This window comes from Monopterus albus, unplaced genomic scaffold (assembly GCF_001952655.1).
Source record: "Monopterus albus unplaced genomic scaffold, M_albus_1.0 scaffold48.1, whole genome shotgun sequence".
In the NCBI taxonomy this organism is placed as follows: Eukaryota; Metazoa; Chordata; class Actinopteri; order Synbranchiformes; family Synbranchidae; genus Monopterus; species Monopterus albus.
This window is the reverse complement of record NW_018127928.1, coordinates 129,192-141,580: the sequence shown is the minus strand read 5'-3', so window position 1 is coordinate 141,580 and position 12,389 is coordinate 129,192. Positions and strand designations below refer to the sequence as shown.

At 38.3% G+C, this 12,389-nt stretch overlaps 1 protein-coding gene and 1 long non-coding RNA gene across 2 annotated transcripts; both read left to right on the top strand.

Annotated features, from left to right (window-relative positions):
• Nucleotides 1-709: 709 nt before the first annotated feature.
• Nucleotides 710-1,701, top strand: LOC109960498 (uncharacterized). The gene is made up of 3 exons (XR_002275019.1): nt 710-773; nt 970-1,005; nt 1,510-1,701. It is a non-coding gene; the product is annotated as an uncharacterized LOC109960498 (long non-coding RNA).
• A 7,734-nt stretch (nt 1,702-9,435) lies between these two features.
• On the top strand, nt 9,436-12,372 carry LOC109960480 (OX-2 membrane glycoprotein-like). Its single transcript, XM_020600621.1, has 6 exons — nt 9,436-9,510; nt 9,845-9,934; nt 10,056-10,307; nt 10,555-10,890; nt 11,938-12,028; nt 12,119-12,372. The coding sequence occupies exons 1-6, from the start codon at nt 9,471-9,473 to the stop codon at nt 12,147-12,149; spliced, it is 840 nt and encodes a 279-aa protein (XP_020456277.1). The 5' UTR covers nt 9,436-9,470; the 3' UTR covers nt 12,150-12,372.
• The last annotated feature ends 17 nt before the right edge of the window (nt 12,373-12,389 follow it).

Here is a 12,389-nt window from a genome sequence, read left to right as displayed (position 1 = left end):
ACTGTAGCTTGAACACATAACTATAGACCTGATGTTTGATGACCTCAGGACTGAGGCATGAGAACTAGATTAATAACATTGTGACCAAACACGATAGCTTCTTTGAATTCCTCCAGACACGACTGCTACAATTGTAGACAATTTTCTATTGTTTCAGGTTGTAACAGTGCTGTATGAAGGTGACACATCTGCTGTAGAAACCAAGCTGCTCTGTATTTACAGCTCCAGCTCAGGCCTCTGAGTAACTGTGGTGGCCACAAAGCAAACAGTTTTAGCAGGTACTACACAATTCTCACTAACCATACAAACCACTGTAGAAGACCAGTGCAGACAATTCTCGATACAGGTTGGACTTTATGGAACCAGCTCAAACTGTAGGTTGAACACATAACTATAGACCTGATGTTTGATGACCTCAGGACTGAGGCATGAGAACTAGATTAATAACATTGTGACCAAACACGATAGCTTCTTTGAATTCCTCCAGACACGACAGCTAAAACCCACTGATGTTTTCCAAGTCTGAATGTTTTCTGTTTGTATTCAAGCGCTCGGTTTTACTTTTAGTGCATCTTAATATGAAAGCAGAAAATCCTTTTAGAAGCACTTCCTCTAATTTCCTGACTATTATTATTATACCATTTAAGTTCTATCTTTATATCCAGTCAGTGCATGAATTTGTGTTTGAACACCCCTGATATTCTCTTATTTAAAGATGCTGTTCAAGGTCAGCTGCATCTGGATTATCTGTATGTGAATCTCCCAGTGCTTTGGTGAGTAATGTTTAATTTTATACCTTTGAACTCAAGAAGCGACTGAGTGGATGTGATTTAGATGAAATGTTCAACTTGAGCTAAAGGTTTCAGAAAATGTGTTAGCCAGAAGTGACAGTGTCTCCGCCAGCATGATTTAATCAGGCTTTAAAAACACAATGCATTAAGATTTATTTAAATGTATTTATTTTTGTAGACCCAAGATGATGTCTACACAAGCCTTCAGCAGCCAGTAAGTGATCTCTACCAAACTATATCCTCAATTCATAGTCCAAAAAGCACCAAGACAGTTTCAGCAAGCAATGTACAGTAGTGACTGTCCATCTGGATAATCAGGAAGGAAATAAATGAAAGGGACACCAGGCTTTAAAACCAAAGATTCAAGACTGACTTACTGACACAGTGGACTAGTGACTGTAGTTTGGTAAAGTCCTTAAACCCTTGGAGAAATGCCATGATTTGTAAAATGTATGTGATTAATTATTTGAATAAAAAATAAAGCCAATAGTATTGTATAATTGCTAACTGAAGAGTAAATATTCCATAAAATATTAATACTTTCATTGTGCACACAAACAAAGTGATTTTTGCATTCTTGTTCAAAAACTTAAGATAATCACAGGAACTCAGTTACAGTCTGTAGAGTTCAGCTTGTTTAGCATTAGCATTTAGCATTTAGCATTTCTTATCACTCGTGATAGTGGCTTCAAGCAATATGTGTTTTTGTTGTTTACAGTTGTGGCAGATCAAAACTGTGCTGTATGAAGATGACACAGTGGTGTCCTCAAGCACGAGGTGAGGTACATGCAGTAAACTGTAATGATCTGCTGAGGCCACGCTGTGCTCTATTTACAGCACAAGCTCAGGTCACCGTGTGAGGACCATGCACTTGCACACTGTTTTACCTTTAGCATGTCTTAATGTGAAAGCAGAAGCACTCCTAAAGTATGCTTATTATAAGTGGTTAATTATTACAATTTAAAAAATAAATTCAGTCACTGGAACAGTATAACTGCTGCCTGAATAATAAATATCCCAAAAAATTGTAATACTTGCATTTTGCACACACAAAACATTTTAATGCAACATTTGACAGTCACATGAACTTGGCTACAGTCTGTAGATGTCTGTGTAATGTTTGACAAGTACTGGACACACTTAAATTCTTCCCGTCAGGTCTTACATGCTTTTGTCATTTACAATTGTCTCAGGTTGTAACAGTGCTGTATGAAGGTGACACATCTGCTGTAGAAACCAAGCTGCTCTGTATTTACAGCTCCAGCTCAGGCCTCTGAGTAACTGTGGTGGCCACAAAGCAAACAGTTTTAGCAGGTACTACACAATTCTCACTAACCATACAAACCACTGTAGAAGACCAGTGCAGACAATTCTCGATACAGGTTGGACTTTATGGAACCAGCTCAAACTGTAGCTTGAACACATAACTATAGACCTGATGTTTGATGACCTCAGGACTGAGGCATGAGAACTAGATTAATAACATTGTGACCAAACACGATAGCTTCTTTGAATTCCTCCAGACACGACAGCTAAAACCCACTGATGTTTTCCAAGTCTGAATGTTTTCTGTTTGTATTCAAGCGCTCGGTTTTACCTTTAGTGCATCTTAATATGAAAGCAGAAGCGCTCTTATAGAAGCACTTCCTCTTCAGGAGAGTTCACACCAGCTTGTACCTCTGTGAGAGCAGAGGTTGAAGTTTAGGTGCCCAAATAAATTAAACATCCTTCCTGATCCTGCTTGAACCATATGATGGTCTACAGCTAGGCTACGTGGATATTTAGCTGACAGAGGAGAACTTATCCTGACCAGTGTCAGGTTTTGCTTCCAAACATGACTGATTTTTCTTAAGTTCACCAAATAAGATGAAGATTGTCATGAAGTTCTTGAAATTAAGATATAAATGAGTATTTCTTGTTTTCTTTTTGTTTTTGTGCCTTTGCTCATTGTTTCTGTGTTAAGATAAAAAAAAAGTGTTCCCGTCTTGCTCTTCCGTTTTAGAAGAATCTGAAATCAAGTGGTTGAAGACTGGTACAAAGGGGTGTGTCCACCCACTTCCCTATATTAAGTACAGTATACTGTGCACTGCCAGCAGCTGCTGCTGCGCTGTTACTTGGATGTTTTGACAATGGGTGGATGGAAACTGGTCGTTCTGCTTCTGCCACTAACATTTTGCATCAATAGGGATGGTACTGTAAAGGGACTTTGTATAGATGACATTTTTTATTTTCACATTCTTGTGCATTGAAAAATAAAACCACCGTTTACCAAATGGATAGATACATGGAGTGCTACCTCTGTGACTGTATTTGATATTGATTGTGATTTATTGATTGCAGCAACTCCTGTGACAACCACGGGGAGAGAGCCCTATGTCTCTGCAATATGCACCAACCGAACAATGAGTTTCATCGTACTGATAGTGTGTAAGATCCACACAGAGAGGAGCAGGGGAAAAGAGTGTGATCTGCGGTATCATCACGGACGGGGCTTTGTGCATGAATGTGGCTCCAGATTCAAACTCATGACAGAGAATCAGACTGTATTCCTCCACCTGACCAGTTTAACACCAGAGGATAGTGGGAACTACACCTGTGAGTGCTCATATGGTGGTGGAACAGACATTGTCCAGCTCAATATCACTGTGGAAGGTAAACACATTTTGTATTGTAAAATCTAGTTTCTTTCACCTCAGGTTGTTAAGTTAAGTTAAGTCATTTCTTTCTTTCTTTTAATGATTTTGAGATTGCAATCCATGCTTTTATAACCTCCAGACTTGACTATTATAATGCATTATACCTTGGTGTTAATCAGTTGTCTCTCACTCATCTCCAAATGGTGCAAAATGCTGCGGCTCATCTTTTAACAAGTATCAGGAAACTTTTACTGTTGCAGCTCCTAAATTGTGGAATAGTTTACCTCCCAATATTAGATTGTCTATGGACTTGATAACTTTTAAATCATTGGTTAAAACATATTTATTCACTTTGGCTTTTAATACATAGTATTGTCTGATGCTTCCTTCTTTTAACTATTGTGTAATTTGTGTGTTTATGTTACTCTGTTGTTTTCCTCCTGTATTGATCTTATTTTAGTTCTTACCTTGTCCTTGTGAAGTACTTTGGTCAACCAAACGTTGTTTTAAAGTGCTATATAAATACATTTTGATTTGATTTGACTCAATACTTTGAATTGAATGTGTTTATTTCCCATTTTACTAACAATGTACTGAGTTGCTAATGTTTGTTGAAGTAGAGCAAAGACACTGTCATTTGTCTGACCAGGATCATCTGTTTACAATATTTAGAGGGCCCCACCAGTACTACAGGGATGAGTAGTGTTCTCTGTGCTTTGATTGGTGTATCTACAGTCATCATTATAACTGGAGTTATTCTGGGCTTTATCCACAGAAGACTCAGTCATGGGTGAGAAACTATTATAATACTACGAAGATACAGTTTTTTAACATGTTATCATTTTTAGGAATCCTTCATAACATAATAGTATTTTGTGGTGGAAAGTAACTTACCTCTTCTTCTACTTGTAACAGACTATACTGTGGTATCACTATTTAACTACTACTTGGATACACTTAAAAAATATGGCCACATCCTTTGTGCTGAACCCAAATGAGCATGAGTTCATTTACATGTAGCATCTTCAGTAACAACAGTTGTTGTAGTCTTGTTTGACCAACTGTTACTATTTTGTTAGTCACATAATATTTCAGAATTTATTTTATTTTTTGTTACATGTTTAGCTGCAGTCATATATGTCAACAGCTATATATATACATATATCAACAGCTTGACATCTAGTTTCATATGAAGCTTTTGAGGATGAGACTGTCTTTCATTTACTGTCCTGCATATAATACACTAAGCAGTGTGGAGTGAATAATCATCAAGACTTGTAGCTAATTTTATTTGTCTGTTTACACTACAGAGGTCAACCAGAACCCCTGAGCAGTCATCCAGACCAGGTACTGTACAGACAAACATGATAGCCTTTATTTATGTGGCTCATTTAACTTGAATCAGTTTTAAAACACACATGTCCCTCTGCAGGAGACACAAAACATTGAGCCGTACAGCACCTTCATACGGAGAGAGAGGGGGCTTTATTCAACGGTCAAGTTTCACAACTCTAACATTAGTACTAATAATTCAAATATGTTTACTGGAGAGGAAACTAATTCAGGAGACTTTTGTAGAGCTTAACTCACACTATATCTACAGTATTTCTACACAATCTGTGTTTCAGTGTTTACTAATAAGACCAGTTGTCCACAAGGTGGCACTCCTGTGCTTTGTGAAATATGTATATGCAGCCAGGTATTTCATTTTATATCAGGGTGTTTAATTTTGAAGCTTGCAAACTTGACTTTCTCCCCTGTTTTTATTTAGTGAGTTTAATGACTTAAAAGAAGTAAGAGAATTATACTGTCTGATATATATATAATGATGACCAGAATCATCTGACTGATAAATAAACGGTTAAAACTGAGTTGATTCTTGCTCCGGGTTTCATTTAAAACAAACCTCTTTTATTATCTCTGCTTTGCCACCCCTGCTTTGTTTTGTTCATTATCCATCTTGTACCAATACAGGAATCATATTTTGACCACTTATTTGTGACATTTTCTGTGTGAAAAATGTTCATTTGAATTTACACATGAATATTATATAAATGCAGCAACGGTTTAGTTTTTTTTATTCACCATAGTGACTGTTGTGTAAACCTTCAGATAACAACCAAATAATATATGCAAACAAGCACTGACCATCATCTACTGTAGTTTGTAGGTTGTCAGATGATCACAGAGGAACCAAGGACAACAATGTCACCTGCTGGACATGGAACTGAATTACTTTGTCCCCCTGACCAGTTTAGTGGAAACTGTCTCAATGTCTCTACTGAGTTAATTGTGTTTTTATTTACTGCCTTGGTTCTTACGGCGGTTACTTTCTGTTGTATGAAAATATGTAGTACAAATTCCTATATAATCACAAGTACAAGGCAGGCTGCAGCAGAGATGTCCAACAACACTAAAGCTTAATACTGAACATTAGCATATCAACCGGTTACTGTTATATTATATTACAAAAATCCACGGGTTCATGTGCGTGTATAATGACATGATACACTTTAAAGAATGAGGTGGATGTTGTTTTGTTTACATTTTAAAAGCACCTTGACAGCCAATAACCCTTTGTTATTGTTTTTCTCAATCTGGTGTTCCCCTACTAACTTTGAAATTTTTCTCATTTACACAGAAAGTGTTACAGCAGGCCATGACCCTGACTCTTTGGTGAGTGGTATGAACTTCTCTTCTACACTCACATAACACATACATAAAACATGTGCAGCTGACTTACATTTTGTGCAGTTGTTTTTTGTTGTTGCTTACATTAATCAGGGTTTGGGACATGTCAGGCACCTTAGATAAGGTTCAAGAGAATTGAGTGCTTCAGCATGACAAAGGGAAGTTTAAGGGAAATTAGTCAGCTATCCTCACTGTAGTGGCAAATTCAGCATTTCTCTGCACGACAAGGTCTGTGTTTTTCAACCACACTCAGTCTGGCATGAAAAATATGAATATGTTTTCATTTGAGCCACATGAGCCCAGCACAAGCCAAAGTGGCAAGAGCGTAAAGAACACTAAGATAAGATGGAGTAAAGGCTGATTTCTAAACAATCGGACCAAAAATCTAAATAATATACCTGTACTTTGGTATAAGTACTTTTTAAAATGGGTTTCTACTGTAGTGCTGATGCTCACAAATCTGGAGTTATTAGGTGTTAGATTACTAAAGCAGAGGATTAATTCATCTTAGTTTAATGTAACTGAAGCATTTCCTCAGTCATAACTTGATTTATACATCAAAGATTCAAAGCAGCACTTCTGTGTTTGGACTTTCAGTTTCCAGTTTACGAGGATGATTGATTACTTTGCTGTGTGGTGGGTTGAGCAACGTGGTGCTGGATGTAGCAACACATCAGCTAGCTAATTACTGTATGTTGTTAGCCTGGTGATGTGAACAGAAGTGAATATATGTGTTGAGTGTGTGGGCACCTGTAAAGAGGGGGGTTGATCTGGGATGGTGGAACATTCAGTAGTGTGTTTTCTGTTGTGGGCCCCACTCAACACAAAAGCAGTTAGTAGTGGATGCCACCCTGATGATAAATGCCAGGCCTCCACCCTCAGCCCAACATCATATTGAAACTTTCTTTTCTTTGGTCAGACAGAACTTGTCAGGTATGAAAACCTTTATATCACAGGTGTTGCTAACCAGTGGAACAGGTAAGACTAGGTAAACCAGATAAAGAGTGATGGTGGCTGGAGAGCTGAGTGGACATCTGCATTCAGATGAAGTTGGTTATTAAGCCAGTGTAGTTTGAGCTGAGGATCTAAAGGCAGCCTGGGTCAGGGATTGCCTCAGTAGGTTTATAACAGCCCGGCTTGCCCTTCTGTCTGCACATTTAACTGTGTATTGATAGTAAGTGTCAAAGCTTTGTAAAAGGACAGATAATGGTGGCAAACTCATCTTAACCCTCAGTTCTGTCTCTCAGACAGACAGGCTCTCGGGAGACTTTACAAGAAAGAAAACAGAAACCTTTTGCGACTGACTGGCAGGCTATGACTGTCTATAACTGGTAAATAGAGATAACATTTGAAAATCAGAGAAGTGGCCCCTGTGACCAAAAACAGACACAGTTTCTGGTCTAACCTTGATTACAGGATCACAGCTTTAAAATGGGTACTTGGAAACATTAGTGTTGTGTACTGGTTTAAAATTACATGTGTCAGCTGGCAGGTAGCACAGGTACTTCCCAGATGTCCAGGAAGAACACGTAGCATACCTTGCACATTATCTGTCATATCTATATATTTAAAAATTATTTTCAAGTCTAATTATTATGGCACCATATATGTACTGCATGATGCAGTGCCTCTGTAAAACATCTATGTGCATAATGATCTGAACCTGTACCTTGGCGCTTTGCACTTCATTATGATTCAAACACTTATCTGGGCTTTATAGCATGAATAAATATGTTAATAAAAATGATAATAGTATATATGTTTGAGAAGACTTCACTGAACTGTTCATTATAGGAAGTGATTTTAAATAAATATTTGTATTATTAATGAATGTAATGATATTCCATTTAAGATATTTTGTTTACTGTGAGATGTTTGTAACATTGGAGGAGCAGTTAGGTTCTTTCCTATCTGACCCCACTTAGGAGGAATTACACAAAGTTCCCTTTTTGCTGTTTTGTAAACAAGACAAGCCTTTATTATATGAAATTATTTGACAGTTGATCTACTCCATGATAAGGGTTCAAAGTCTTCTTAGGACCAAATATATCACAACATACTGAGTTTAAATGTGGCCCGGGGTCTCAGTCTGTGACCCCACTCCCATTCTTCCCTATTTACTGTTAACACACTGTACCGTCACTGTATAAAAGATACTGTCAGCAAAGCCCGGTTTCCTGAAGACAAAGTCACAGGCTGTTTCTTATTTAGAATTCGGGATTATAAAAGTTCATTGTACTTGGGATGTGATTTGATAGGACAGGGCTGGATATTGCCAGGCACATTTTCGATAAGGTAAGCAGATTACTAAACCTGACGTTACAGCTAAAGGGCATAACATTGCACCACTTTTTTAATGAAGTCAAATGAGCTTTTCACAGAACTGAAGCAGCCTACAAGGTTGAAAAATAGTTAATTACCCCTAAATGAAGGCCAGGATGAAGCATCCTTGGACAAAAACATAAGAGTTTATAACTCTACAGTATCAAAATCCTACTTTTTATGTTGGAACTTTTCACTTATTGGCCCAAAACTCAACTTGGTGTGGACTGAGGACAGACAAAGTGGTTGATTAGCAGCGGAAATGGTCATGATAATAAGGGACATTCACTTTTTCATTTATTATACAGCTCCATTTTAATATAGGTGACTTGTGTTGAGAAGCCTTTGTGATTTGTTTCTACTATATATTTGCCTTGTTTCTACTAAATATTTTAGATGTACACACCGGTGTTTTTCATACACTAAGGGTGAACTTCCCCACTATGAGCTGGGACACTGTGCCAAATTATCTAAAGTAACACGTCACAAGATTACTAGAGCATGATTACACTTACCGCTTTGATGATGTGCATGTGTTAAAACCTCAAAACACAAGGGGCCAACACCAGAGAATATTACTTCTGCTGGGGTTTTTTTTGACCACTTGAGATTACTAAAGCTGATGCTCATGCAGTACAGTAAGTACACAATTTACTGGACTTGAGGGTAGTAATATTAACAAATAGGAAACAGTAGTGTGGGTCATTCAGTTTCAAATGCGAGTGAAGTACATTAGTGACTCATTTACAGTAAAGTGACTTGACCCTATAAAGTGTCCTGGTTTGTCTCACTAATTGATTTTGGGGAAAAAACAGACTTAAGGAAACTTCATCAGAGAACTGTTGAATTCTGCAATAGACCCAAGGCATTCAGCAGATTTTAATACTTACTGTAATCAGCTGTAGACAATTTTCTTCAGAGCAACCCTTCCTCTCCCCTCCCCCCCCCTTTCAGTTTCATTTAGCGTGGCTTTAAAAGCCTGCGTAGAAGCAAGTCTGAAAGTTCTCTGTACTGACAGCTGAGGAAGAAAATGCTGCACCTCCTGATATTTACTTGTTTGCTGGTCAAAGGTAAGGTTAGTTTTAAATTACAAATAAGATCCCTGCCTTGCTTTGTAGTCAGATGTTATAATGGTACCTATATTAAACCTATATTCAATTAATATGCTACATTATTATGTAGCATTATCTAGGTAGTATCCCTTTAAAGGGCTTGGAAGGACATTTGTATTTTATTGAAAACCCTCAAATGTGCTCTATACTTTACTCATAGATGTGATCACCATCCTGAAGTCAAAGCTTATCTATATTTATTTGTTAGTCATGCATTACATGAATTGAATAACACAATAACTGATCATTTTGGATATTTTACATCTGCCCCTACTGACACATCTGTTGTTAGCCACAACTTCGAAAATTAGAGTATATGGAAATACAACAGCTGACTACGGCGGGGATGCACATTACAGGTGTGCAGTGGATATTCCGGCAGGTGAGGATGTGTCTTAATGCTTTTATAAAGTTGTCTTGTTTGTTTACAGTTCATTTCTCAGTATTGTCGTTGAGCAGCTGCTGTCATTCAGCACATGTTAAACAAACAGCTCTGCCAACAGGTGTGCTCCAAGTCACATGGCAGAGGCTTTTCAAGGATCAGTCAATTGAAAACATGGCAACCTACAGCGAGCGGTTTGGCCAGCAGATAAATGGGCCTTTCCTTGGAAAAGTGATCTTCACAGAAGCGTCCCTCAACTCAACAGCCATCACTCTGAAGAACGTAACATGGGAAGATGAAAGCTGTTATATTTGCTCATTCAATGTGTATCCCGATGGGTCCAAAAGAAAGCAGGCTTGCCTCACAGTGCAAGGTAAGTTTCATTTGGCTGGATGTAAAAATAAAAGAATGAAAATTAATCAAATAAAGCTGATGTCTCAATTCAGATTCAAAAATGAAGACCAAGAGCCCAACAATTTGACATTCTTCTTAGAGCTCTGAAGTTTATTTTATAGTCTTTCTAGGGCTGTGATTCTTTCAAGTGTAACTAAAGCATTCAAGAAATCAAATAATATGAATTGCTGCAGATTTATAATGATGAGTTTCAATTCTCCATAAAGGAATATCTGATGTGAACACAATGGTTCAGCCCGTTTCCAGAGGTGGACCTGAGGGAGAAGACTTGGTGGTTGGATTTCGCTGCTCTGCCACAGGAAGACCAGCTCCAACCATTCAGTGGGACCTTTCATCTGGTGCCACCAACTCAGAAGAACAACAGACCACTACAGTAACAAACAGTGACCACACATTTACCAGCAGCCGCAACATCACGCTGCACATACCTCCAGGCTGGAGTGGATATGTGGACTGTTTGGTGAACAGTGGAGCAACGGGGCAGAGGCGAGAGAGGATCCCTTTTTCTTCAGGTCCAGGGCCTGACAGCAAGCCGAAAGACAGTAAGCTTATCAGTTTTGTTTTGTAGAACTGTATCTGCAGTGTGGGGTTAAACAGGCTGTGCCTCAGACTGAGCTCTGATTCATTGGTAGATACAGTAGCTACCCTGGGGAGTCCCAGTTATTTATTCTCATGCACCAGAAGATCAGTGTCCCAAGAATTCCCAGCAGCAAGCACCTTTGAAACTATGCTTGACAGGAAGTGCCTATTTAACAGTGGAATGATGGTACTGAGTTGGAAGCCGTGCTGGTTTACTGACAACCCATGTCTGGTACTTTAGAAAATGACCCACCTAACTCTTGTTCTGTTTTCCTGAGAGATCAGCTTTTGTTGACTATTCCCAGCAGTGAGCGCCTTTGTTAATTAGGCTCACTGATTGGAAGTTGTGTCATCAGAATAAAAACCAGTTTGTAATGGGTACATGTGAATTTGGTGTGCACACCAGTGCTGACTACTTCCAGTGTTTGATTAACAGCTTAAATAAATCAAACCTACCCACTAGTAATGTCATCATTTTCTAAATCCCAGAGACAAGGTTATTATGAGCTGCCTGTTGTTTGAGTCACAGAGCAGTAACACATCAGTGTCCTGTTGAACCAGGAACTCAAGAAAATCCTTACTGTTGAACCAGGAACTCAAGAAAATCCCTAACAACTAGTTCATGTAATGGGCATTACCTGAAGAACCAGGAACCAGTGTTGTCTAGTTTGGGAAATGCAGTCAGTGTAGGATGTATGACTAAATGCAAATTCTAGACGCATTAGTTGTTTCTGAATCAGCTGGCAGGTACTTGTGAAGTGACAATAGTTTTAGTTTCACTTATGCTTAGGTTTCATATAAAGAAAACCCCATAGCCTTGTGGTGACGAACATTGGCTCTCTAGGGAGGTGACATAACAAATAGATGATCAGATAGGATCTGGGAAGTTTGGTTTCAACATTTGAAAGTAAAAATGCTACTGTGAAAATTTTCCTCCTTCCTCTATTAGGGGACTATCACTTACCTTATTCCTGTACTGAACCAGTCTAACCATGTTTTTTTTTTCCTAGATAAAGGGCTGTCACAGTCAGGGATTGCACTTCTAGTTACTGCTACAATGTGTGCTTTCTGCATCATTGGTGGTGCTGTAGTGAAGAGAAGGTGAGATATTTTACACCATATAAGGCAGTAAATGTCCAGCAGTGAAACTCTCCTCCTATAATGAATTCTAATATTCTCTCATCCTGGCAGGTTTAAGGGCGGAAGAAGTGAAAACGTTTAAGCATCAGTGAGGTTTGGCCTTTCAGCAACCATCTTAAACTCTGGACAAGCAAGCATTATAAATCTCTGCATCTAGTGCTTTAGAGATGTGACAGTGAATTAAGCTAAAAGACGCTACTGAATAGCCATTTTCCACATTAATTTTTAAACAGCTTGTGAAATTTACATTTCTTTTAAACAGCAAAACTCAGCACTTTAACTTTGTTTATGGAGCTTCAAGATAAATGCTTCAGGCTTAGAA